The sequence below is a fragment of the Rissa tridactyla genome, chromosome 18 (genome assembly GCF_028500815.1).
Source record: "Rissa tridactyla isolate bRisTri1 chromosome 18, bRisTri1.patW.cur.20221130, whole genome shotgun sequence".
NCBI lineage: Eukaryota > Metazoa > Chordata > Aves > Charadriiformes > Laridae > Rissa > Rissa tridactyla.
Genome location: NC_071483.1, coordinates 3,612,053 through 3,640,000, shown reverse-complemented (window position 1 = coordinate 3,640,000; position 27,948 = coordinate 3,612,053). Strand labels below are relative to the sequence as shown.

General features: G+C 48.1%; 2 protein-coding genes across 11 annotated transcripts in view; both read right to left on the bottom strand.

Annotated features, from left to right (window-relative positions):
• Positions 1-4,284, bottom strand: part of SRRM1 (serine and arginine repetitive matrix 1) — a 21,794-nt gene extending 17,510 nt beyond the window's left edge. For 2 of the 4 annotated variants that reach the window (XM_054223624.1, XM_054223623.1), the window contains exons 1-2: positions 4,134-4,284; positions 1,412-1,501 (exon numbers count right to left, since the gene is read on the bottom strand). In XM_054223624.1, the coding sequence (XP_054079599.1) occupies positions 1,412-1,501; positions 4,134-4,154 (111 nt within the window). In that variant the 5' untranslated portion in view covers positions 4,155-4,284. The remainder of the gene's footprint in view (positions 1-1,411; positions 1,502-4,133) is intronic. The other 2 variants (XM_054223621.1, XM_054223622.1) reach the window with 1 other exon arrangement.
• Positions 4,285-8,298: 4,014 nt separating this feature from the next.
• On the bottom strand, positions 8,299-27,906 carry NCMAP (non-compact myelin associated protein). 7 transcript variants are annotated; one of them, XM_054223756.1, is made up of 4 exons: positions 27,321-27,906; positions 9,788-9,882; positions 9,578-9,662; positions 8,299-9,079 (listed from the first exon to the last, which is right to left on the bottom strand). In XM_054223756.1, exons 2-4 carry the CDS (start codon positions 9,870-9,872, stop codon positions 8,938-8,940), a joined length of 312 nt encoding a protein of 103 aa, XP_054079731.1. In that variant the 5' UTR covers positions 9,873-9,882; positions 27,321-27,906; the 3' UTR covers positions 8,299-8,937. The 7 variants fall into 7 exon arrangements, with proteins under 7 accessions (XP_054079731.1, XP_054079734.1, XP_054079729.1 ...); XM_054223759.1 differs by lacking the exon at positions 27,321-27,906 and adding an exon at positions 21,943-22,018; XM_054223754.1 differs by lacking the exon at positions 27,321-27,906 and adding an exon at positions 21,263-21,936.
• Positions 27,907-27,948: the final 42 nt, after the last annotated feature.

Below are 27,948 nucleotides of genomic sequence, written 5' to 3'. Positions count from 1 at the left end.
GTCATCCAAGATGAGAGCACAGTCCAATTCTCTAGAGTACTAAAAACATTTGCTAGAAGTTGCATTCATCCCTTTATCCCTAGAAACTACAACCACATTATTACCTTTTTGGAACAATATGTATGAAACAAGTTGTTAGTTTTATCTAACTCTTTGGAATGCAATTCTTTCACAAACCAGTTTTTGTCATTTACAAAAATAAAGACCCTCTCAACAAGAGCTCTGCGCTCAGCTCTGCTGGGTCTTCCACCACAGTGGAAGCTTCGGCAGCTTCATCGGTTGTTTCCTTGGCAGGTTAGGGTCAGTAAAGCCCAGTGAAAGACGAGCTCCACACTTTGAAATAAAATGTTTACTACATCTGCTGACAGCAACTACCCTGGTTGCATCACTTAAACACCCACCTAAGGAATGCACTCTCCCTAACAAACAGGTAAAGAGTTTTACAGGGCAAACATCTGCATCTAAGCAAGGAATTCTAAACTGAGTTTTCTGCAGTGCTCTCAGCTTCTCTCCACTGCTCTAGGGACTACCACTGCACTAACTTCACCTTCACCTACAGGATAACCAGCATGCATTTCCAACACGCTATTCTAGAAAACCTGAAACAACAAAAACACAACACCCAAAAAAGGAGGCTGGGGGCAACATTTCAGGATGCCTAGAATTCTAAATTACTTAACACCTCTTGGAAATCGGACTTCTTGTGAAGCTGTATTTACATAAAAGCCTGCTGGTGATATTTAGTACTATAACCAGATCATAGAACGGTTTGGGTTCAAGGGACCTTAAAGATCATCTACTTCCACCCCCCTGCCCTGGGCAGGGACACCTCCCACCAGCCCAGGTTGCTCCAAGCCCCATCCAACCTGGCCTTGAACCCCTCCAGGGATGGGGCAGCCACAGCTTCTCTGGGCAACCTGGGCCAGGGGCTCACCACCCTCACAGCAAAGAATTTCTTCCTCAGATCTCATCTAAATCTCCCCTCTTTCAGTTTAAAACTGTTCCCCCTTGTCCTGTCACTCCAATCCTTGATCAAGAGTCCCTCCCCAGCTTTACTGGAGCCCCTTTAGGGACTCCCTAGAGCCTTCTCTTCTCCAGGCTGAACACCCCCAACTGTCTCAGGCTGTCCTCACAGCAGAGGGGCTCCAGTCCTTGGAGCATCTTTGTGGCCTTCTCTGGACTTGTTCCAACAGGCCCATGTTCTTCTGATGTTGGGGGCCCCAGAGCTGGACGCAGTACTCCAGGCATATTACTACTATATCTTTGATGCTTGAGCAGATACCCACCGGCATGGGTTTAGAAGAAAAGACATTCCTCATTTTCTTGTATGTACTATCTGATACCCAACCACTGCATTGAGAATTTCTTCGATTCAGGTGTCTTATTTCCTATCTCATCCTAATTAACTTACCTTCTTTTCTAAGCATTCTGCAAATTTCAACTGCTTCAACAGCTTCTTCTGCTTGTTGCTGAAGCGATTGTCCTGTTCTGCACTTGTTCCCTAAAGCACAGGAAATAAGATCGTTAGTCTGTATGACATCCAGCCATCTTCAAGTATTATTTTCCCGCATATTGGCACTGGACAGCGCACAGCAACACCAATCTCACCATTCTGTAAGCAAATAAGCCTTTTCAGGTGCCTTTCAATGTTAGCACTATAGTCTTCATCTACTGCTGAAGCCTTAGGGGTAAGCAGGCTACTGAGCTCTACAATGACACCTTAATCACATAATCCCCCGGCATACTACTTACAAGTTTAAAAGTACAATAGTATCAAATTGTTATGAAAAGGACTTATGCTGGAATTCACAAACTCCTCAAAAGGAATAAGCTCTTTTTCCTCTGTCCAAGAACAAAAATGTCATATTTGTTTACAGTGACTTCTATAAAACCTTTGGGTAAATTTCTCTGAAGCAAGTCAGCCAACATGAGGCCAGCAAGAGTACAAAGAATACTATTTTATTGATCATGCTCTGTTAAAGTTCACCAACTCGTTCCACTTTCATGAACAGAAACTATAGGTTAATTCATTTGGAATTGAAAGGCTTGAACGTCCAGTTCTGGAAAATTTACTTGCACAGAAGTAAACAGAACCACACATGAACAAAAGTATGTGCAGAACTGCATCCAAATACTGATGACCTGTTAATGATTCAAAAAAATCCCACAGTTCACACGTGAAGTAAAGTTTATTCGGGAAACCAACCTGACTGAGGGAAAATACGGGAATTTAATACATGCCATTTCCTATGCATGGAAGAAGGGGTCAAGTACCAGCAATAACACAAACTACTAAGAAACCAAAAGGCAACAAATAAGAAGCTCAAATTCTAAAGTAACCTAGTCACTTAATTTGATCAGAAAGCCCCTTGAAATAGCAACATAGCATGCTAAAAAGTCATCAGATATTGAAAGGGAATGAACGATCAACATTCCCATTTGCTGTTCTGTAACACAGGAATCCTAAATATCGATTGTTACACAGCCACTTACCAGGATTAAGTCTGTTTAAAACTCTTTATAATATTTGCAGTCTCCTGTGTGGCTTACACATTAGCAACAAACACAATACTTGCCAGATCACTCAAGAATTTAATGTTGTATTCTTTGGGTTTTTTTAATTTTGTCTTTCACAACCCAGAAGCAAAATGGAAAGGAATTACATTTTTCTTAGCCTGTTCGTAACACATGGCATGCAGTATTGGTAACCAAACAAGACACAGAGCACAGTATCACAGGAATTTCAAGGCAGAGACAAAATAATTTTCACTAACAACTTTACAGAAGTGCAAAGAACTGAAAGAATTATTAATAGCAGCTTTCTTGATAAGGTGAGTCCAAACTGCTGCTCTGCTGCACTTCTCCATTTTCCACAAGAACTTCGGTTTCTTCTGAACGCAGACTAAAACTAGACCAGAACACTGTTTCACAGCCCCGTTTCAGTGCCATGCTGCTTTACTTTTTTTAAAAACAGTCGCCTTTCACAGGCCAGTTTAAAAGAATATTAGATTTCTAATTCAGTGTTTTCAGTCCCAGTAATTCTGCTGTCAATTACAACCACTTGATTTGTAAGCTTTTTAACAATTGCATTAGACAGAATAAGTATAGATTTAACTTGTAATTATTTTTCTCAGGCTAGTACATTAACACAAAACTGAATTTAGTTAAGGGTTATGTGTGTCCTCATGTTTTAAAAACATCCTAGTTGCAGGAATAGAAAATAAGAGGGCTGAACAGATGAACGAGCCTTGGAAGATGAGATTGGGTTTCAAAATTGTCAATGAAATCCCCCAAAATAGGTTCATTCCTATTAATGGGAGAAAAGGCTGAAAGGAAATATACCCTAGGTAGGTTTCTGCTTAATAGTCTCTGCAGAAAATACAGCACAGCTGTGAGAAAATAAAAAAACAACACAAACCTAAAAATAAAGCATAACTCCTTTTTACATTGAATATACTTAACACGCTGCATGTCAGCTTAAAAATACGTCTCAAAAAAAAAAGGCGGCAGTTTTGTCTATTTGCTTTGAATGCGGACACTAAAGTGCATTTCAATGCAAAATCGGGTTCACCTCCCATCTGCCCCCGGGTCTTTTCTCCCACACCTCCCCGCATTTCAGGGCCGTCAGCGTTCAGCCCTGACACGGGGCAGGCCCCGGCGCGGCGGGACCCCTCTTCCTCCGGCGGGGTCAGAGGCCCAGCCGCCCCGAGGCCTAGCGCAGGAACCGGCGGTCCCAGGCTGCACCGGGAGAGCGCGGCCCTCGGGGACGCCCAGAGAGGCCTGTGTACCCCCGCCGCGCACCGAGCAACCGGCGAGTCCGGGCCTGGGGCGACCAATCCCCTTCCGGTCGCTCCCCTCCCTCTCCCGCAGCCCCCCGGCGCGGCAGCCTCGCCGATGGGCCCAGCCGCACCGGCCTCCTTCCCGCCGCCATTTTCTTCGCGGCGGCTCCTCACAGGAGCCTGCGCAGGGCGGGGGGGGGGGGCACAGCAGCGCTTCCCCGGGGGAGCGCGGCGCCAACGGCTTCGCCGGCAGACGGCGGGACCCGTAGCGGCCCGGCTCGGCCCCGCGTCCCCCACCAGAGCTGCCCGACCGCTCTCCCCGACGGCTCGGCCCCCCCTGAGGCCGGCACTTACGCGGAAGAACCCCGCGTCCATCTTGCCTCCTCCGCCTCCTCCTGGTCGCAGAGCGCTGCCGTCCCGGCGTGCACCGCGCGCCCGCGAGCCCCCTCGCACGCGCGCCGCCGGAGGGGCGGAGCCCGGCGCGCCGCAAAGGCTCTCCGGCGCCTGCCCATTGGCCGGCCGCCGCGGTGGAGGGTCGGTGCGCGCGCGGGGGGCGGCCAATCAGAAAGCGCGGCGTTCCGTCGGGGCTGAGGGGGGCGGCTGTCACGGGAATCCTCCTCTCGCGAGAGGTTGGCCCGGCGCTCGCGGGTGGCGGCGCGTGCGCGGCGCGTAACGGCTCCGGGAGGGGGGAGGCCATGGCGGCCCCGGCCCCCTCAGCCGGCACAGCGGCTCCTTCGCGCCGCTCTTCCCTCGGGAGCCGCCTCCTCGCGGCAGCTCGGGTCCTTCCTCGACGGAGCAGCAGCCCCTGGGCTGATGCGGCCCCGCGAAAGACAGCGGGATCTCTGCGCCACCGGGGGCTGGAGGGGCAGCTGCTCTGAGGGGCCGTGATGCCGGCCCAGGCCTCTGCGGCCCTGTGGTGCCCGTCAGTGAGCACCGTGGCGTATGCCCGCCGCTGTGCCCGGCCAGTAGAGGCTGTGGGCCGTGTTCAGTTGCCCTGCTGGAAATTGCCGTGAGCAGCCCGGCCCTTCGGCCCACTCGAGACAAATTGGGCTGTGGCTTGTGCAGGCAGAACTCGCGTGTGGCACTGGAAGATGAGAGAGGGGAAGGGAGAGTAAAGTCAAGAGTCCGCTGGTGTGAATACAAATTTATCCGAAGTAACAACCCTGGTTTTATTTAAAAGAAACGTGTACGTCCTTTATCTTTAAAAAAGGAAATACCAGGTTCCTTTAAATAGACTAAAGCACAACAGTTGTTTCCCACTTTATCAGTAGTCGTTATTTGTCACATGTGAGAGACACAGGCTTTTTACATATGTCTTTTTGTAAAATAAATTGGTTATGCGACTTGGGAAAGTAACATTCCTGCGTTGCATCTGCTTTGACTTCCAATGATACCTCTGCATTTTGCCAAACTTTGGATAGCGTTCAACTCGGCCACGTAACGTTCCTGGCACCGTGGGGTAAGGGGAAGGAGGACTGGGCTGGAGGGCGCGGGCAGTTCCTGAAACTAAATTTGGAAACTAAATTTCAGCAACTAAATTTGGAGTTACCGTAAGGTTTTGCCTGTTGAGAGATGAGTTGCAGCCTGTTCGGCGGGAGGAGGACACTAGGTGGAGCTCCGTGCTCTCTGCTGGAATAAAGTGGGTGACGGGCCCGGGGCGGGTGAACGCTGCCTCGCAGAAGTTTTGGGAAACAGGACCCAGAAGTGAAAAGTTGAAATGTTTTACCGGTGTACTTGCATCAGTAAAGTGCCAGCTGTGAGACTGAAGGATCCAACTGCTGAAGCCATAAATTTTAGAAGACTTTTAGGAGCAAGAAAAAAAATACTCATTCTTGCAAGATCTACTGCAGACCAACTATTGAGTATGCTCTTAGGAAAAAAAAAAAAACAAACCAGTATTTCTTTATATGACCTGCAGGCCAAATGTTCTCATTGCCACTGCTGAGTGCCCAGCTGGCATTTTGTAAAGAGAGAAATTTAACCAGAGTAAGGAACTAGAAAGGTTGCTTGTATCCCATTGCTGAGCACAAAGGCCCTCTGAGGCACTGGGCCGCTAAGGGGTCAACCTTGCGTTAATTTGCAGAGCTTCAGGGATAATCTCTAAGGAGTTTGTTAGAGCTGTTACACTTACGTTGCCTGTTCTCTCCAAAGGCTTACATGGTCTGGGGTTTCTTTAATAGACCAGTTTGCAATATCAGCTTTCAGTTGTTGTGGGTTTTTTTTAACCAGCAGGTTTACGGGGTGGCAAGTCTGCACACAAAAGGCAGCTAAAGGGGAGCTTTTTCCAAAAACTAGGAGTCTGAAAGTGGAAGGTGAGCGCCGAGAACAGGGCAGGTGAAATCAGCACTGCAGCAGCAGCTACTATTGCAGGACAAGGACAGTGTGGGATTGTTCCCAGAAAACTGTTAAATCCACAGCAAATTACACAAGCCTTATAGTGGTAGTACAGTGGAAATACAGTGAATTTTGTTTCTTAAGAAGGTGATTTTGCTTGGTCAGCATAAGCTCTGCGTTTTGCTGACGGGAGGCAGAATGGATTGTGGGGGCCTCCCAGGCTGTGCCAATATAAGGCAAATTTTACGGGTAAAACAGCACGTTTTGAATTTTTCTGATTGAGCAATGCTAGTGTGGTCAAGGCAGGATTTCTCCTGCCAATGATAGTAATTCTACTAATCTAGAATCGCTTACTCTGCTTCAGTGAAGCAAAGTGAACTTCATTGTTTTGAATGGAAATGGAAAGTAAAATTTGCTAGAAGTAGGTCTGGCTGGTAACATTAAAAAATAACAGTAAGATGGGACTTAAATCTTTTCTAAAGATATTGATTTTGATACAGTGGAACATGCTCAGAAAAAATCCTTAGCTGTCCAGAGATAGGAACAGGAGACCAACTCCTTTACGTTTTTAGAAAAAAATGAAATTGGCACCTGCAGTCCCTTCTGAACGATTCTATCAATCATTGCTGCCACAAAAAATAAGTTAGAGAACTAGGACAAGTAAAATATTTACAACGAGATTTAGAAACTTCACAAACAGCTGTCTTAATATTTAGTTTGGAATTCAAACTGTGCTCCAGTTTCATATCCCCCCCCAAAAAAAAATAATTGCAAAGTAATTAAATTTAGTTTGTGCACAAAAATACCAGCCAGTAAAAATTACCTGTTCCAGAGATGCATTCACATCTTGAAAAAAGATATCAACTTATCCCCCCGGTGCCCCATCACTTTACTCTGAGAACGAGCAGTTTTGTTTCAGCACCGCGTGATTTAAGGATGTAGCTATTGGTGATGTGTAACGGGATTGGGGAGAACAGCAAGTGAACCGCTCCAGGACAAAAAGCTTTCCAGCTGGCAGCTCTATGTGATCCATTCAGTTAGACAAGAGTAACATTTCTCACTACAGCTCCCAAAAAGGAGTTAAAATACCCTACTAAAGGTTTTAATAAGGTCTACAAACAGGCTGGAGCCCTCTAACGGCCACAGCAGCTTGGAGCCAACCGCTGTCTCAACGCAAGACACACCATCCAATAAATCCAGGCTGCTGTGGTACCGCTGTCTTCGCTTCACACTCTGTCCAGCCATTCCCCCCAACAGCAGAAGGACACGGAGCTGTTGGAGCGGGGCCAGAGGAGGCCACGGAGACGCTGCGAGGGCTGGAGCCCCTCTGCTGTGGGGACAGGCTGAGAGAGCTGGGGGGGTTCAGCCTGGAGAAGAGAAGGCTCCGGGGAGACCTTCCAGCCCCTTCCAGTCCCTAAAGGGGCTCCAGGAAAGCTGGGGAGGGACTCTGGAGCAGGGAGGGGAGCCATGGGACCAGGGGGAACGGTTTTAAGCTGGAAGAGGGGAGATTTAGATGAGATCTTGTGAAGAAATTCTTGGCTGTGAGGGCGGTGAGCCCCTGGCCCAGGTTGCCCAGAGAAGCTGTGGCTGCCCCATCCCTGGAGGGGTTCAAGGCCAGGTTGGCCGGGGCTTGGAGCAACCTGGGCTGGTGGGAGGTGTCCCTGCCCAGGGCAGGGGGTGCCACTGGGTGGGCTTTGAGGTCCCTTCCAACCCAAACCATTCTGTGACTCTACAATTCTTCCTAATCCTTCCCCTCTGTCCTGTCAGGCAGCATTTTGGAGCTGTTTTGATACCGACCCTCAAGACAATCAGCCACTGAACATCTGACAATGCTGCTGTGTGTCCCTGCTCAGTGGGCCGTGAGTATCCTTGGGAATTTCTTTGGTGCATTACTGTACACCCACAATCATCGCACTTGCACAACAACATCACTTCTGGTTAGTTTCTAGAATAAGAAATTTCTAAAAATAGTTCAAGCCTAGTCTGCATTAGAGCACAAAGCATTTCAGGATGCGAGTTGTGCACAGTAGCTGTGTAACGCCTCACTTGCTTGATACCGCCTTTCCATGCTTACTTTTTCAACTAAAGAATTCAGATTTAGGATAAGACAAAACATTCTAAGGCAACTCCAGTAATGAGCTTAAGGCAATTCTTGGTGTGAGAGCAAAAACCCTTAGACGTTGAGATCATTTGGAAATGGATAAGTTACCAAGTTCATAGAAATATTGTAAAAAGACTTGAAAATAAAAAGTATCTTTTTCTCTTTTATCTCAAACCATACGTGTGTGGCATTAGAAACACAAAAGATGAGTAAAGATAAATACAATTGTGATACTTCTTGTACTATCCATCATGTATAAAATAGACTGCAAACCTGTTTCACACAAATCACAACAAACCCAGGTTCAACCTGAGTTGCAGCTCGTGTGTCCCAGTTTTTCTTCCAGTTTATCATCAGTCATTGCAGAACAGAAAGAGCTCAAACTCTCCAAGTAAGCAAAAGCTCCACAAAATATGAGTGCGCATCTTTTCTTCCAAGGAATGGGATTTATTCAGTCTCTCCATACCCAGAGCTCTGTAAGGCAGCTTGCTGCATTTTTGATGATTTAAATGCCTCCAACAGTTGATTTCATCCATACAAAAAGCGTCCAGTCCTTTTATTTTTCCTCCCAAAGCGGGAAAGCAGGACTTAATTACAATCTATAGACAAAAAAATAACAGCTCGTTGCTGTTCCCAATGCAGCGTTGCTTTGCTGAGGAGTCCCAGGACCATGTAAATAAGAATTCCATGTCTCTTCCCCGCCGGGAGGCCGGGCGTTCCCAGTTATCTGCTCTGCATGTGGATGTCCACAGGTATGAAGGTCACGGTGGGATGCTGAGACAGGCTGTTGCTGTTCTGCCCTAAAGCCGGTGGCATTGCCGGTTTGGCCGTTTTGGGTTCCAGCTCCCGCTTCACTCTCATGCGCCTGTAAGGGTCAAAATGAAATTGTCACCAGGGCTGGCACGTGCTGGGTCTCTCCCATGGGGAGTATTGGGAAGGTTCCCGCGGAAGCAGGTTACATCGAACAGCTACTGAAAAATCAGTACAAGCCAGGATTTCATCCCAAAGATACTAAATGGCAAGTCAGCGCATCTCGAGCATATAAGTCTAACCCAATGCCCTGAAAAGTGAGACCTCGCGCTCCTCTCGGGCAGCCTCAATGCCCACAGCAAACCTTCCCTATGTCAGGAGGAATCCCTAAAAAGAGCTTCCATCAAACGTCCTCCACTGGGAACCTCTTTCTGCTCCCTAGCAATTCAATCACAGCGATTCAGGACACTTCAGTCAAGCACATTATAGTTTGCTTTCTCCAGGGAATTTTCAGCAACAAATACTGAAATGGCCTGTTAGATGAGAGCACACCTGACAGTGGTTTTAGTCCATCTCGTCTCGCCTTAATGAAGGACGAAACTTGGCCACATACCTGTTGTACGTTTTCAATATGAGCAGAACCACTGTGAAAATAATAATCACTCCTACTACGATGGCAGCAACTATTGCTCCAGAACCTAGCAGGGAAGGAGAAAGGCAAAAAAAGTCTTATTTACAAAGTGGTCATTGTACTGTGTGAAGTTTGCTAAGTTTGAGGTCCATTAAAAAAAAAAAAAAGCCACCACCCCACTGCTTTTCTTACTTTGGTAGAGACTTTGTTCTTGAGACTTCGTGGTCACGTTTACCGAGAACTGAGTGTTATTGATCGGTGGGGCGGCTGTCGTCATCTTGATTCGGCTACAGAAGAAGAGAAGAAGAGTGAGTTCATAAAATATTAACCAAATTTTGACAGCACAATTCAGTGATAATTCGGCAACAACCCATTAAAGATTCAGAGCTTGCTAAGTGCAGGCTTGCCAAACTGGGGTTCTTCGTATTTTCTTAGTGGTGAAAATTTGGCCCTGCTGAAGTCAATGGAAATCTGGCTACAATCCAGTTGTGAGCAATTTGCCTTACAATATGCACTGCTCAGTATTAACAGGATAAAATCAGATATAAACACAATAATGCATTATCACCTATACATATATATTGCTGTTATACAAGTTGTGAATAAATATAAGTATTTTAAATGTTTTATGATTTTAGATTGTCATCTCGGGTCATGAGATTCGGATCACTGAGTAAATAAGCGTGAAGAGTAATATGGCTTTAAGAAAGGAAAAAAAGTCAGCACAGAAAAGTATAAAAACATCTTTATAGAATAGAATTTAAAGTAGCTTCACTCATCTAATGTGGAGAAAAAAAACCAACCACTTTTAAGCTGACTTGAAGCTCCAAGTTACGTGACAAACAACAGCTACCCCACGACAGGAAAAAATACTGCAACGTGACTACGGCAGAAAGGTGACGTGAGTTTGGACCAGCCCCTCACTCACCCCAGTGAGACCTGATCTCAGGTCTATGATCAGAAGAGGACAAGCCTGCAAGTGGACAGCTGAAAATATGCCTGCTCCTGCATTTTGGGAGGGTAAAACTCTAGATCTAGAAAGAGCAGCCTGTACGCTTACTGATTTTAAAAGCGTTTTCCAAATGTTTTCTAAATGTGACTGGTAACCTTAGCCATTAAAAGACTCCTTCAGTCTGAGAAAGGTGTGAAAACCACTTCAAACAGACCTCCGAAAGCATTTCAGCTCCCAGCTTCAGAGAGCTAACACCTTCAAACTATCCATCAAAAATTAAATTATTCTTCAACACCTGACACTGGAATTGAGCTTCCCGTTTCAGATGCTGCCCGGTACAACCAGCCAGGACTCCGTTATACTCCATTTGGATATTGTGGACCTGTGGCTTGTTCTTGGTAGGTTTAATTCTTCCAGAGCACAAGATATACAATAGCCAGGAAATTATTAAGTGGATAGAATTCAGAGGGTAATAAAGAGAAATGCGAGCATGAAAGGCAGCGTCCCTTCCCTTCCCCCTAGGGAGGCTTTCCTAAAGGTTTCTGCAGAGTCGCATTCACCAAATAGAACACGTGTAGTGGCAGGGTGCAGTTTTGGGAGGCCAGGGGGACCCTGCCAGGGTGTTGTTTCGGGGCGGGGATGCTGTAGCTGGGTCAACACACCATGTGTGTTTGGGAGGCTCCACCAACGGATGGATCAGGAATGAGAGAAATCAGTCAGCGGCAGGAAGAGAAACCATCCACGTCTGCCTGGGTATGAAGGATCAGAATTGCAAGGTCAATTCATCAAATACTTCGATCCCCTTAAGTTAAAAAGGTTGGGGTTTTTTTTCTTTGAAAAAAACCCTCAAAAATAACTCTGTCTCAAGCCTGTAACTGGGTCATTCTGCTCTGACTGAATGATTCCTTTGTTTAACCAAGGCCAAGTTAATTCAGCAACATGATCATCAACTGGAGTTGTAGATCTTTCCACGCTGAAAGAAGTATTTTGTCAGAATCATAGAATCGCCTGGGTTGGAAGGGACCTTTCAGATGATCCTGTCCAACCATCAACCTAACTCTGACAAAAACCATCACTACACCCTGTCTCTAAGCTCTCTGTCTACCCGACTTTTAAATACCTCCAGGGATGGTGCCTCAACCCCTCCCCTGGGCAGCCTGTTCCAACGCTTAATAACCCTTTCAGTGTAAAAATTATTCCTAATATCCATCCTAAACCTCCCCTGGTGCAACTTGAGGCTGTTTCCTCTTGTCCTATCGCCTGTTCCTTGGGAGAAGAGACTGACCCCCCCCCAGCTACACCCTTCTTTCAGGGAGGTCTTTGTCTTTGGAGTTTGCCCGGCGTTAACGTATAGCACAGCGAGAGGATTTACACAGGCCTTGGAGGAACCTGTGAGAGGCACCGAAGCTCGGGTGACAGCGCTGATCCCATCTGTTTCCTCACCCATCCATTTGAAACTGCGTCGATGGAGGTTGTGCCACTGAGGGGCTGGGCAAAGCTGGGCGAGGATTTTGGCTACAGACATAATTCAGGAAAAGCCACCTCCAACTTTTACTTTGTTGCTCCCGACTCGGAGAGCACAAATTCCAGATTTACAGAAGCGTTTTTCTCCTCCTCTGGCTCCTAAAATAAAAACCTCAAATAAATAAGGCTGAATATTTAGATACAAAGCCATGTAATATTCAAACTGAGTAACTTCTACCTGGTTCAAACCACCTTGGTAATGGTGAGCTGTTTGTGCATGACTCACTTATAACCAAAGAATTTTTATTGTTGTCAGTGAAACCGCCTGTTTACAAAAAAGGATGAATTTACCCGACCGGGTGTACGCGATCTAAGATGCAATTTGAAAAATGCATCAAGTCTTTTTTTTTTTTTCTGCATTGTATAGCAAGTTGAGAGGTCCAAGGTCTGTGTCTCAGGCCAGGGTGGGAGGTTCCAGTCCTTAATTCTTCTGTTTTACCTCCAGCAATCCTGGCTCCATTCCTCCCCCGTGAATCAGCAGGGTTTCGCCTGATCAAACCTGTGCTGCGAGACTTGAGGACCCAGCAAAATCCAGCAAAATCCATGGTAACTTGCCGATTTCAGGGTATTGCGGGCTGGATCCCACTCTGTTTAGAAAAAAACACTTGGAAAATCAAGAGGGCTCAATAAAAACTAGACAGCTGGGGAGAAGAACTGGACTTTGATACAGCAATCACGGGACATTCTTTCTTTATGACACATGGCGCGCACTTCCCCCTGTGCACACACACCTGAGAGCACTAATTCACCCGCAGCTCTCCAGAGCGGGGCTGGGGGCACACACTGCCGCTTATTTTTGCATCCCCCTATTACGGAGCTGGAAATGTTTCCGTAAAGTTAAGCTTCGGGCACGTTTCCATCTAAAACACCTTCGCAGATACAAGCGGAGAGGTTGTTTTGGCAAGTGGTAGCAATGCCCCCATTTATCCAGACGAATTCCGAGCTGAATGGCCGCGCTCATTCGCAGCGGGATGGGGATGGGGGATCATCTGTCGGGCGGCTCCTGCAGCTCCTGGCAGCGACAGGAGAGGGGTGATGGGGAACAGAGGGGTTTGGTCGAGTTTTTCCAGGAGAACTGGACTTCGAGAGCCAACGCCCTGCCAGGGCAGGCAGGTGCTGGTTAGGAGACACAAAATCAGCACTTTGCCACCCAAAAAAAAAAGCATCAAGCTGTGTTGCAGGCTTTAAATTAGACAAAGTGGGCTATTGTTTCTCCAGCAGTAATATATACTAGTTTTGACCCCGAAGCTCAGTTAAAGAATTAATTCATCCTTTCAACTGCCCTGCTGCACAGACAGTGTTTTCATCTTATATTGTGGCCAAACATAGTCTGAAAACCAGGTGATTTTTCCCCCCTTGCTTATCCAGGTCTAAGGAAGAGCGCTGGCTGACAGCTCTGCTGCTCTGGGACTTGATGCCCTTCCCAAAAATGTCCGCAGGGCAGGGTCTTAAATTACAAAAACCACTAAGGAATGGGGCAACAAAACCCAGCACCGTTTTGCTTGATTTCTGCATTGTATCACAAAAATTTCAGAAGAAATTTTTCGCTGAGGGTGGTGAGCCCCTGGCCCAGGGTGCCCAGAGAAGCTGTGGCTGCCCCATCCCTGGAGGGGTTCAAGGCCAGGTTGGACGGGGCTTGGAGCAACCTGGGCTGGTGGGAGGTGTCCCTGCCCAGGGCAGGGGGTGGCACTGGGTGGGCTTTAAGGCACCTTCCAACCCAAACCGTTCTGTGATTCTATGATTCATTTGGGCTCAGCTCAGCTCGCGCAACACCCTGAGCAGCAAACTCACTCCCGTCCAAGGGAGAAGTTAATCCTTCTAAGTCAGTCCAGAGTTTTTCTCCCTTCCAAAAAGTAACGGGGCTCAAGATGCTCACCTGGCTTGTGAGCATTCCCCAGGGGAATCAGGTGGGTGCTTCAGCTCCATTCCTCCACCCGAGCAGCCTGACCTTCCCCGTCTTTGCCAGAAGGTTCACCTTGTCTGATCACAGCAAACGACGAGTGGTTTGAACCCGCAACGTTCCATTCTTCCCAGCTGTTTTCCAGCCGCGGGGGAATCAACTGAGCGTTCGTGGCACAGTGCGGAAAGGAAACAGGCTTATATTTAAGAGTCACAAACTCTGCTCCAGCTCCCCGTAACATCCATCCTCTACCCGAATGGCCTCGCGGCCGCGTGCTCCCACACTCGCCTGCCAGCAGCATCACGAGCCACGAGAACCAGGAACGCCACCGGCGTTTAACTTCAGAAAGTAAGAAAAACACGATGTGCTTCAGTGAGACCTGGAGGTGCCTGAATTTCCCTTGCGAGGCTCCACGAGGGAGGAAGGGGGGAAAAAAACTCAAGTTGAAACTGGCCAGTGGGAGCTGAGGCATAAACATGGCCTCGGGGAAACTACCGTCTCTGTTTGGAGCCTGTGTGTTCCGACGTGTCCCCATGTCAGACCAGCACCTTTATGGAAGCATTCGTCTCAGGTTCTGGCACGAGCTCTCCAGGTTTAGCTGTTGTTAAAGCACACATTAAAAGCATTTTCACTTCCTTGCCAAGACAAAGTTACACAAACTGCAGGCAACTCTACTGGGCAGTAGCAGCACCAAGAAAAAAAAGAACAACAGTAATTCTACCTGCGTGGCTTATATCTTTGCAGAGGAAGACAGAGGCTCGTATTTTCACAGAGGCTCACGCAGAGGACAAGAACTGAGGAAGTGAAGACAGGTCCCCAGTTTCGAAAGCCTGGAAATTTGAACCAGACAGACATTGTCGTCAACTTGCCCAGGAGCAATGTCTAAACCGGGCTGTGAAACTGCCGATTTCCCAATTCTAATTTTCTGCCTTAAAACGCTGGGCCACACACGTTTCTCCTTCTCCCTCGGTGTGAATGCGCTTATTCATGGGAACTGCAGTAACTCCACCGTGTTCAGCGAAGTGCATTCACATGGTTAAAAACCACTCCAGATCCTTCAGGGTAAGACTGTCGACGCAGAGAAGCCAGGACAGGGAAGCAAAACAAGACAGAGGTATTTTCCCACTGGTTACAGACCAGGATCTAAGGCACATGCGGATTAGAAGACTTGTGAAATACATGTCAGAACCAGGATTTGAACTTCAAATGGAAAAAACCCCACCGTACCACCACCACCACCACGCTGGTGGCTGAGGTTCCTGCAGCTCAGACGTAACCTCCCGTCCCGAGCTGTTCAGTGGGGTCTGTCAGGCCGAGGTCAGATGCCTGTTGTTGAAGTTTATGTTTTTTAAACCCCCCGACTCCCCCTCTTTCACTGACAAATATCGTACGTGTCATCTGGAGCTTCCCACTAGCTCCGGCCGGTTGTCTGGGATTTCCCATCCTGGGCCCACTTTACTACTTGTCTAAATTTCCAGGCAGACCCGTGGAAGCCGGGATGCAATAAAACCTCCTCCATCCAGAAACGCTACACAAAACTGAAATTTTAAACTAATACATCATCCAAAAGAAAATGGTCTGTTTAACGTGCTGTGATTCTATAGTAAGGCTCTTTAAAGGACATTTATAACTAATCATTTGGACCAATGGTTGTGTTTGCAGAAGACCGAGTTACTTCATTATTATTTAGATCTGAAGTTATTAATTTAAGAGGAAAGGAAATAACATTTTAAAACAAAACCACCATTTACATGTGATGCACATAGCAGATATCAAGAGAGACCTGGGAGCAATTTTGCAGCTTATTCCTGAAAGGAATGCTAGAGGTTTTCCTTTGTGGGCAGCTTTTTTTAATTATTATTAGAAGGCTCTTATTCTACATTTTTAACTTATGACTGTACACACACGAGATGCTAAAGTAACCAACCAGGAGTGGTGTAATCAAGAGCTGACAAATAAGAAGTCTCACGGGATCCACCTTGCTCTAAGAAAAGGCAAAGGTGCAGTACGCTGCCTGGCCTCTTTTTCTGGAGGAGGGATTCCTTCCTTTCCCAGAACACACAACCACGTCTCGAGACTTCGAGCAAAATAACTCACAGACTGAGCCCACCGATTTCCAGGTCCATGAGGTGGCCTCCAAGGCTCAGGCAGTGTCCGTAATGTCTCTTGGTTTTGTGGAAAAGCCCTTTCTAACAGCGCAGCGTGACATGCAGGTGACGTGCTCCTCCACAGGGGCCGGAGGTAGCTCACAGTTCCCTGCACTGTGTCAAGAAGACCATACATCATATTTTTCCTTGGATGTGCTCTTCCACCAGAAGGCTTTGTCTGAGCAGATATCAAGGGTTTTCTATCCCTTGTGGCATCTGGACATGCTCTATTCCCGCCATCGCTGCACAGATTCAGTAGCTCAGAGAATGGGCAGCACATCTGGAAAGCCGGGATACCTCCCCTGTGCAGTGAGTCCCACGCTTTCTGGAAAGGATGGGATGCACTTCTGTATGACGTTTTACAGCAGATCAGTAGAGATATCCCACGGCATCCCAGCAATGCGGCTTATGTGCTAGGGGCAGCTCATAGGCACACAATTCAGCCAGGAAAATCAACATGAGGGACACGAGGGACAGTCAACCTGTAGCACAGAACAATGCCTGAGGCTGATTCCCAGCTCATTGGATGTAGCGGGAGCTGGAAGCCCCTTCCGTGCACAGAAATATCAGCAGAACCGTATTTCTGAGCGGCAGCTCCCACCAGTGCCTGGCAGCATAATTAACCCGCGATTTAGGAACGAAAAAATGCAGCCTGGTGGGTTACAAGACTCATCACCGCAACGGGCGAAGAAAATCCACCAGCCCTGAAAAGCGACGGCTGCTACAGGAGGTACAAGCCACCGCAGGAGCCCCGAGCCCATGTGGGCTCCCCAGACACCACACGGGCTCCCAAAACACCGCACAGCCAGTCTCTGGGCTCGCAATAAGGTGGCTCAACCCACTGCACGCTGATGAGGTCCCAGGCACCGCGTATGTTCCTGGGAGCGCTCAGGTGAGGGGCACAGGAGGGAAGGATGTGTAATTAGCGGTTAAATATTACCTGGGAAAAAAAACCCAACACCTAATTCAGAAAGAAGAAAAATGTCTCCAGGCACCTGTGCGGATCTCGAGGCAGGAGCGACTCACGGAGGACGGTGAATGAGACTCCAGGTGACAAATTCGAGAAACCATCAAGGTGTGCACTCAGATGGAAAGCGAGAAAATGAATCTGCGCTGAGCCCTCGGTCAGAGGCTGGCAGCGGTCAGTGGCATCGCATCATGCAGCCCTCAAATCACCGTACCCGACAATTCGTCTCCGCTGTTCAAAGAAATCCCAGCAAAGTGCATGTTTGGTGGCAAATTCAGTAGATCTGGACAAACAAACCACAAGAAAGCAGCTTGCCCTTGAGGACTGTCTGCCTCTGTTCCTGCAGGAGAAAAGCGACCTGGCTTTGTGCACATACTGCTCTCGAAAAGGTTGGTGCAAGACTCATTTCAGTTCTTCAGCAATATCTCTGGAAAACTCCCTACAGTTTTTCAGGTTCCTATAGAAGAGAATTTAAAAAAAAACCCAAACATCTCAGATTCAGCAATGTTTTTGCAGAAGCGATTACCAGGCTCTGTAACTTGCTGGATCTGGAATTTACTGAAAGGCTGGAGCAGTTCACGAGATCACACTGGTGTAGAAATCCTCTCTCACCTGGATTTTCCATCAGGGCATCTGCTTTACTCCAGGAACAACCCATAAATGCTCCAAAGCAGGAGAGAGGGGATGAAGACACAAACTCTGAGCGTGGCAATTGCAGCATTTACTCTTGATCAGGGAGTTGAGCGATGGGATGAGGGGGAATGGTTTTAAACTGGAAGAGGGGAGATTTAGATGAGATCTGAGGAAGAAATTCTTGGCTGTGATGGCGGTGAGCCCCTGGCCCAGGTTGCCCAGAGAAGCTGTGGCTGCCCCATCCCTGGAGGGGTTCAAGGCCAGGTTGGACGGGGCTTGGAGCAACCTGGGCTGGTGGGAGGTGTCCCTGCCCAGGGCAGGGGGTGGAACAGGATGGGCTTTAAGGTCCCTTCTAACCCAAATCATTCTGCTATTCTACAAAATATGTTCCCACATCCTCACAGAGCGATACAAGAGTTTTCTCCCCAAGAGGGGCTCAGAGCTCAGCATCCCACCACCAGCCCTGGCACTGCCCTACCTGCAGCGGGAAGCATGGCCCGTCTCCCAGGATTCTGGTCCCCCCGCCGTGTTGCCTGCCCGGCTTTTACTTGCCACTGCAAAGCACCGCAGGACAGATGTCGCCCAGCCCAGTTCTCACAGGCAATTCAGAGAAGAGGAACTCCATTGCCCATTTTCTGTTACTGGAACAGGACCGATAGAAACCACAAAAACAATGTCAAAGCATCGTATCCAGCTGGAGAACAGCATGAAATTAATTAACGTCAGTAGCACGGGGCAGATCTGGGCTCCTGCTGTGGCATGCAGATCTGGAATCAGATCCAATTCCAAAGTTTCCCAGAGCTTACGGAGTTTTTATATCTTGTCTGGCCAGTTTGCATCCCTTCACTGTAAAGGGCTGGCCGAGTTACATGTGTGCAGCAAAGCAGCTTTCCATGGGGGTTCTGACAATGAAGAATGAGGTTTTTAGAGACACCAAAATGTATTTGTCTAACCGTGTTGTACACACCCAGGTATCAGTGACCTCTCGTGAAGGGCGCAGCCACAAGAGAAGAGGGGAAACCCAGCAAAAACATCTCGTGCTTTGCCTAGACATATGGGGAACTTGCCTTTCAAAGCAAAGAACTGCTAAAATACCGTCAGCCACTTGTGACAAGAGAAGGAAAAAGGTGTTACTTGGGGCAAATTAAGACTCACAAGGACAGCAACTATCCAAAAAAAGGAGACACACAAGCCAAATGCATTGAAATCTACAGCCTGTCCTCCACCTTCCTTCCTAGCCCAGCCAAACCGTGGCTGGAGTCCAGTATCATTTGTGAATGATTTGCCCCAAACCAGGACTGGGATCCCAGGCTGGAAAACCACTTCTCCCAGTTCCCATACCATCACACACCTCCCTGGCCAGTCCCTTCTGTTCTCCGAACCCTTCGTTGCCTGTGGGCAAGCCTCTTACCCAATGGCACATCGATGGAATGAATCCAAGGAGGAAGGCAATCCCAGATGTGCCTTCAGGCAGCCCTCGCCATGTCCAGCAGACCCAGAGAGACGGGAACAGCTACTTCTGCATTTACCTCGTACCGAGATTCCCACTCGCACTGTGCCCCACAGCGGGCTGGAATGAGTTCGCACCCTGAGCCGCCTTTCATGGCGGGCAACGGCTCTCCGCATTTATCAGCACAAACCGTAGCGCATGAATCAACACGGCACCTGTTTGCTGGCAGACGGGTGTTCGTTTCCCTTTTCTGAAGACAAATACGTTTGCTAGGTCAAGAGTTTTCAGACTTCCATTACAGATTAATAAGTAAATAGGAAAATTTGTCTTTCCAAGTTATTATTTGGGTTTCTGTCCTGCTCCAAGCAGAAGCGCGAAACAACTGTGCAGCACGCAAGGCTTTGGGTCAGCACAGCAGATGATGGGCTGCCCAAGCCCCCCAGAACTGCTGTGATCATCCACGGGCTCATTTCACTCTCTCCAGTCTGATCCCCACCAAAAATCACCTGCCAAATCCCACCAAAAGCCACCTCTTTGCAAGCATGCAGCTGAGCGGTTACGTGGGATGAATCGAGGTGTGTGTTTGGTCCAGGGGGTGGTCTCCATCCAAATGAGGGGTTGTGATCAAGGCAGAGCCCCTTTCCTTTGCCCACTCACTGGCGCTTGAAGCAACGGCACCATCAAGCTCGAAGCTGGGTAGGGGGATGCCCTGGTAGCCGGTCCCAAGCAGATGATGGCAAGGAAGAACCGTGACTCGAGGTCCCCTGGAATTACCTTCTAACTTTGTAGCTCCATGGAGGTCATTGTAAAAACATTAAGCGGTGTATGTCAGTGGGAAACTGGATGACTCGGACCTCCCAGAAGCGTTTTTTTTTTTCTTGCTTCCCTCCTCTGTGATCTCCATTCACACCTCATATCATCTATGCCTAATGAGCCCTATAGGTTTTTCATTTGCGTTTCCTGGTTTCTGTGACTCTCAGTAAAAGCAGCACACTCATCCCTGCCACATTTTTTCCCCCTCTACCACATGTCCGACAATAGGCCAGGTCCAGGCTCACCCGCCGGCCCCCACCAAGCCCCCTCCGAACACAGCGATGCTGATCCCAGCCTGGCGCCGGGGCATGAGAACCCAGCGCGAGAGGTATGCCCCGCTGGGGTTATCACCCCGGGGCAGGTGCCAGCACCCTGCAGGGCATTCAGCAGCCACGGATTTACCCCCCCGAGCACAGCTAAGCCCACTGTAGGCACTCGGTGTATCACTCACGGGCTGCTCCAGCTCCTTTGTGCACCAAATCCCGACTGATTCACCGTTTATTGCCGTCAGAAGAAGAATTTAGCATAACTAATAAAAGTCATGGTTTCAGTAGACAGATAGGAGCAGGGCTTGAGAGGAAACCTTCTCATGAATGACTGCCAACAAGGGAGACAAGTCTACTGCCAGTTGTGGAGGTTTAGGTCTGTTGTCCTCTGCCTGCAGCTCACACACGCGGTACAATGTGCTCCCCAGTTCCCGGACTGGATTTTCTGCCATTCAAGCTGTTCATCTACCAGAAAAATGCTGTTATACGAACCTTTGCAAATCCCATATCCTTACATTTTTTCCGTGTTAAAAAAAAATGCATAGAATTCTGTATGCAAGGTAGAAGGCAACCCCTTTCACTTCACAAACAGCGAAGATTTCTCCAAGTTCTGCATATGCAAACTTGTTGAATCAATGAGGCACATTTCTCTCAGGAACGGTGTGGAGACAAACACGCAGGCAGTGTGATACTCTACGCTTACACCCTGTCCTCCAGCAGAACCTGGCAAAGCTCTTGGCAAGCCCTCAGTGTCTAAACCTGCATCCACAGCCCAGCTACTGTCCATCAGCACGACAGTAATTCTCACGGGGCCACGAACTCCCCGATTACTGCACTGCCTTTGTCTTCTGCCTCCTAATCACTAAATCAAACCCTCCTGCCCAAACACTCCACCCAGCACAAGGTATCACATTAGTGAAATTTGTTTACAAAATGCCACGCTTCCTTTAGCAAGGGCTTCCTGGGGTATTAAATACATTAATTACCATGCAAAACCAGAAATTGCAGTTCAAACCTGTCAGCTACTTCAGCCTGTTCCCAAATAATGAAAGCAGTGGAGTTTTGTTCCGTGCTGGCAACGTTCAGCGAACTGTAACACAATGCTCCGAGCTTTCTAGTGCTTTTCATGTTAAATATTAGTCTGCCGGCCCTTTCTGGCACACTGCTCAGCAGATTTAAAGAAAAAAAAAACAAACCACACAACCAAACCAAACACAAAAAAACCCCAAACCACCAACAAAACCTTATTCATAGTGCTGGGGTTGAAGAAGTCAGGACAGGAGGTTCAGCATATTCCCGGTGATGGAAGGACACTGCTAACGAGAGAACGATCTTTCTCCAGCCGTGCAACACGTCTCTCTGGGGAGGAAACAACTTGCCAGCTCCGTTCCAGTCCCCGTACCTTAATTAGTGAAACAACAGCTGAAGCACCAGTTTAGCAGAAAATCGCACGAGGACATCTGCTCTGTATTTCTTTCTGGTTTAGTTACCGATAAAGAACTTTGCTGCACGTAGAGGCATTTATATACAACCACTCGCACATAAACCCGGAGTAACCCCACTGAAACGACGATTCACAGCCGTCCCACCGGCAGCAGAAAATAACTTAAGAGTTTTAGAGAGAAAAGTTAAATTTATAGCAATCGGAAATATGTAAGTATAGCGAACCCCCGGCAAGATTTTTACCCTACTCACGGGAGGATGCTGCGGGGCTTCAGGAGCTCATCGCCGGGCCGGGCTCTCCCGCGGCGGCGGCGGCGGACACCGAGTGTCCCCCCGCCTCCCCCGCCAGGTCCCCCCCCGCCTCCGCCGCCGGGGCCGGGGCTGCCGCCGAGCTCGTCCCCGCCGCCTCCCCGGCCGGGCCGGGAGCGCTGCCCGCTGCTGCCCGGCGGTGCCGGTACCGGCGGCCGCTGCAGGTGGTTCCCCAGGGCCGCCCCGCCCGGCGCCGCCTCCCCGGCCCGGCCCCGGGCGGGGGGGACGCGGGCAGAGCCCCGGCTCGCAGCCCGGCGAGCGGCGGGGCCGGAGGGAGGGAGAGAGGGGTCTGATACGGGAGAGGCTCGGGCAGACAAAAGTCAGATTTGAGCAGTTTAAAAAACAAGAAGCCGCTCGTAACAGAATCACAGAACGGTTTGGGTTGGAAGGTGCCTTAAAGCTCACCCAGAGCTCACCAGTTTTGAGAAGAACCTCAAACATATCCACCCCAGGCATGGAACAAGTGGCTTTGTCTACTCATTAGTAGTACCAAAAGGATCAAACTGGAAAGGAATCCTTGCCTTTAACCCGTACTTAGTTGGCTTTATTCTGCATTTCCCACTAATGTGTGGGGAAGAGGCGTGTGACCGCAGTCCCTGTCTGCATTTTTTCCACATGGAAATCACACTCCTAAGAGGTACCTGTCCCCCGTCTGACGCCTGATGCTGCTCCCTCTGGAAACCAGGGAACCACATTAACAAACCTGCAGCCCTCGGTCTGGGCTCAATTCATGGTTTACAATTGTTGAGCTGCCGTGCAGAAGAAATATCCCCCCCTCCTGCATCTCAGCTTCCCCATCTGCAGCCAGAACTAACACCGCAGATCTCTGTTTCTGTTATAAAGCAACCCGAAACATATGGATGAAACTTGCCTGTTTCAAAATCCTGCCTCTGTAGGGGAAGGCAGCAACGTAATCATCCATAAACGTTTGCAGCAGATTTCCTGGGAACACCAGAGTGCATCACGCATAGCCACCCGGCTTCCATGGATGACCAGCTTCCCTGGAGTGGAGGTTTGACTGTAAACACATCTAAAAATTATTCTTCCTTGGTGATTTAAATCTGTGAATCCTCAGACCAGGCCTTGTGTGAGCTGGCACAGATTGTGCGGTGGGATGATGACTTCCTAACTTATTTTCAAGGGTTTTACAAGTAACAGTTAATCAGCTACCACTGGGTTGTGTAACAAGATGGGTTTATCTGCATGCTTCCTAATGCGTTCATCAGAAGGGATTTCCACGTGTTGCTGGGTTTGAGACATGCCACTCTGCTGTGTCATGGGGGCAACAAAGTCCAGGGTGGGGGTCTGGGCTGGCATCCTTGGCCTGGAAACTGAGAGGAGACAGCCAGTGACATGAGCATAGAGCCAAGAATTTCTATTATGTTTACAGTTTCTCTTTGGCGACAGCTCTAAGAAAGCTGGGGCTCCTGGCAAGGTGAGTTTCAGACACTTGGTTTGTGCCGGCTGGAGCAAGAGAAGGTTTGCTGCAGGTCCCACACACGCCTTTGTGCAAGAAGTTGGGCAACGCCAGCAGGCAGCTTCTTCTGGAAGCCCGCAGGGAACAGAGCATGGCTCTCCCACAGCATCCCCCTCCAGGGCACGCGCCGGCAGCTGCTCCATCCCTCCACATCAGCATCTCCTGCAGCTCCACAGGACTGAGCTTCCTCCAGCACATCCCTGAACCTCACCTTTCCCACCCTCCAAACACGGGTGCCTTTCACTTCCAGTAGCCTGGGGGACAAAATTTGTGCCGACCACTCTGAACGCATGAGTGTCTGCAGCCGTGGAGCCTGTGGAGCCTGGGTATCGCAGCCTCTGCAGAACCCTTCGTTTCACTGATAAGGCACTGCTAAAGCAAACAAGCTCATTAATGAATCACTGGTGGACAGAGGAAGGGCTTGGAGAGGGAGCACCGGTGTGTTATCGCTGGGGTTGCCAGAGGGAAAGATGAAAAGAAAGATCCAGAGGGCAAAAGATTTCGTCCCGCACTTGAAATGTTTTCAAAGCTGGAGAACCTACTCCTGAGAGAAGCTGGCAAGCAGGTACCTTCCTTGGCCACCTTTAAATTAAGCCTCCAAAGGGAGGAGCAGAACTTCTGCAGCCCACAGCTGGGGTTAGATAAGCAAACGGAAGAAAGAGAAATCAGGAGCTGACTCCAAAAATCCAGAGCGCACTTAAAAATCACAAAATTTAGAGTAAGTATCAAAATTCACTGGGATGTTTCTTTCTAGTGTTTAAATCACAGTTTTTCCTTTGCAGCCATGAAGGAAAGAAAAAAAAAAAAAGACAAAAAAAAAGAAAGGTAAGATTCTCACACAATCTCCAGAAGCTGCTACTTTAGAGAAAGCACCACTAGCTGGGACTCACAAAAGACAGCAGCCTGAAGAGACCGCCCCATCCCAGGCTGCACACGCAGCCTGCAGAGGAGCTGGGATTAAAAATTAGGTGCTTCCTCACCTTGCAGCTCTTACTGCAGTTTCTTCATCTACTTCTTCAGCTTCTTCTGCATGAGAAATACTTCCTTTTGGGTCACTCACAAGGCGGTGGTGGAGGAGTGCCCTTGACAGATCCCATGGAAGCAAAGAAGTCCCAAAGCAACCACCAAAGTAGGGAGTGTGAGACGGGAGACGGCTCATAGCCAGCTCTTCTGCCAGGACACTCTTCCCATCAAGACCCAGTTATAAAAGCATTTCTAGTTTCCCTCACCCACGTACAGCAACTCAGTTATGCGAAGAAACCTGATACCTGACGCTACATCTCACTGCAAACGTACAAAATCCCCTTGGGCTGGGGCTGTGCTTTCTGCCCAGATGAGGAGTGTTAGTATCTAAATGCAGCACTTGGCTTTACATGCTCTTGTTCAGTACAAAATAAGACACACTGAAAGCAGGAGATACCACTAATTCCACCCGACCCACCATGTATTTTTGCGCTCTGTGAAATAACAGATCAAAATTGAAACCATCTTACCACAGGGATGCTCTGAGCATTGGGTTCACACGTACAACCAGAAAGCGGCAGACCAGAACCTGGCAGCATTTGGGTCCCTGCAGTTCTGCCTTTGCCATGTTGGAGCAGAACATCACACCCGTAAATGTGTGCATTTTCCTGATTTGCTTATTTGAGCTGGCAGGAGGAGGAAGAGAAAGGGCAGCAAACACATCCCCAGGTGACAGCCCAGCTCTGGAGGAGAAATACGAATAGTGCTCAGGTACACAAGTGTCACCACATAAAGCACTTTGGGACTCACTGATGAAGATGTCACATATAACCCTAAACTTGCATTCATAAACCTAAACTTGCCTCAGTGCCAGTCACCTCAGCGCTTGCACCAAAAAGCAACAGCCACACGTTCCATTTTACAAGTTGGTGCTCAAGTCCAAGTGAAGATGGTAAAGAAGAAAGAAACCAGCACATACCGTCGCACTAAACAGATAATCACCTCCTAAAGAAACGTTTGTGTTTTCCTAACACAGGGCCTCCTTCAGTTTGGTGTTCATGATGGGCTGGTTCCTACACCGAACCACAAGCTGAACCCCACAGAACAAAACCACAGAGGCTTTCTGACCAGAGTTTAAGAATTAAGAGTTTCAAGATCCGATTATTTAGCAACATTTCTTTTTGCATAGCTACAAAGACCCACATTAGTCACTTCCAGCTAAATCCTTCTGCCTCAATCACACTAAAACCCCGTGCAGATATCACAGCTCCTTAAAACCAGAGATTGAAATCTCGGGAAGGATTACTCACCATTCATCTTTTCAAGGGAATAGATTTAGTTTGATCGGTTTCTTTACACTTACTGCCTCTTCCTGCATAAACAAGAAAGAACATGAGGCTCTGCTCCGGGAAGAGGAGTGGTATTCCAGCTGCACACTTTCCCTGCGTTGTATCCCTCTCTAGAGGAAAAGAGGCTTCTTTCAACAGTGTGCATGCCTAACTTGGAAGAGGTATGACTAGTTATATTTAATAATTAATAATAATAGTCCTAACTTAAATAGTACAGGAAAGGAAACACCAGCCACTGTGATTGTCAGGCAGTCCACACTAATGTGGAAAGGGGAAAAAGTTCTGTATTTTCACCAAATTCCTTTCCTGTTGTCTCTGTGAATGGTTATGAAAACCAGAGTAATTGTAAGCTGTTCTCCAGATCCCCTGTTCCTCCCTCCAGGATGAAACCAGAGCAGGTCTCCTACATCTGGATCCGGTGTACGGCCCAACTGGATCCCAAACAACCTGAAGGAATGGAGTCTGCGCTGCTTGGCAGATCCCTGGCCTTGCACAGAGCCCACCAGGCAAGGTGAGGCAAGACAGCGTTTGCACCGAGTCTATCTTTGCAATAAACCTTGCTGGGCATTTAAGAGCTTATACAAACACATACAGCACATACAGCACGGCACACCCTGATGAAGCTGCCAGGCCTTAGAGGCTTCTAAACAAGTCCGTTTCCTTTGTGGCAGGTATCGGAGGAAAGGCAATCGCATCCTTCTCCTTTCAAGTAAAACACCCTCAGAATTTCTGTATGAAATATCACCTACATTAGAAAATAAATATCAAGGGTCCCACTGGAATGGAATGGCACACAGCAAAACAAACTAGAACAAGCCCAGTGTAATTGTTTCCAGGCATCACCATGTGCTAAGTACCCTTTCAACTATTAAAAAAGCCACCTTAATTTATTAAGTGCTATCTCTGCTACAGTGCTTGAGAAGGGGTGTGAACATCTACAATGAAGCCAAGTAAAAGCTCAATAAAAGCAAATGCGTTCCCTAAAAGCTTGTATGGCAAAAGAGAGGGAGGGTGTGACTTTCCCAAGCGCTTGCTTAGGACCTCAACAGGTCCTAAATTTATAGCTCTTATACTGTTAGCTGTAGCCATACACTGGGCTTATACCTTGTTACGTACAAAACTCCGCTTTCAACATCACTTATTCAGTTTGCAGGTCATCAGACGCCTATCCTGATCTTACCCTGTTAGCAGTGCTACTGGAGAACCAAACGAGATATTGGGATGCTCCAGAAAAATCCTCATGAAGTCAATGAATGCCGAAGGACATTAACTCTTAATTAGAAACTGCAGGTCAAATTCCCAATTTGCCTGCAATTAGAAGGGTAGATAGCAGAGCAAATATACTGGGACTGTCCCAGCAAGAAAAAAGAAGAAACATATTACAACAGATGTCACAACCGACTACAAATTCATTGAATCTAGAACTGTATTATGAAACCAGGATCTTAGTACTGTACATGTACCCACAGTCACAAAAAGAATTACCAGCCATACTTGCAAGGGATGGGACTGAACCAGAGAGATGAACTGACCTGTCCCCGCAGAAGCGCGCATCTAAGCCTGGCTGCCCTAATCCCTGCTTGCTGTGCCACGTTGCTCAAACAGGAACACGGTCATTGGCTATAGAGTCAGAAAGGATGCAGAATTAGTTATTTTTATATTTTATGTAACACAGCAAAACAAGAGATTGCCATAAATATCTTTCCCACTGCCTCACCCTATGCTGACATCTGGGTTTCCGCTGATACTATAGTTGGAATATGTTCGCTTCACCAAGGAAATCAAACATTCCCTTCTGCAAGCCTCAACATGCCAGCGTGCTAAAATGCAAGAGACATTGTTCAGAAGAGGATTTGAACACATTAACATTTAAAAATACGTGTTTTCTAGTGTGACTTCGCACAAATACAATTTAAAGATAAAATACATGAACAGTGAAGGCACAAGACACCACCTGTCTCTCCGTTAAGGTGGGTACCACGATCCCGACACAATGTCTCTAGCCCTGATCTTTAGGTGAAGGGTACGGTGACATTTAAACAGAGGTTGTACAAGCCTTCCTCGAGCTGTAGGATTGATGTTCGGAGACAACTCACTCAGATTTCAGCTCGGTCAACAGCTACAGGAGAAAAAGTATTTAATCTTGCTCAGCACAAGGGT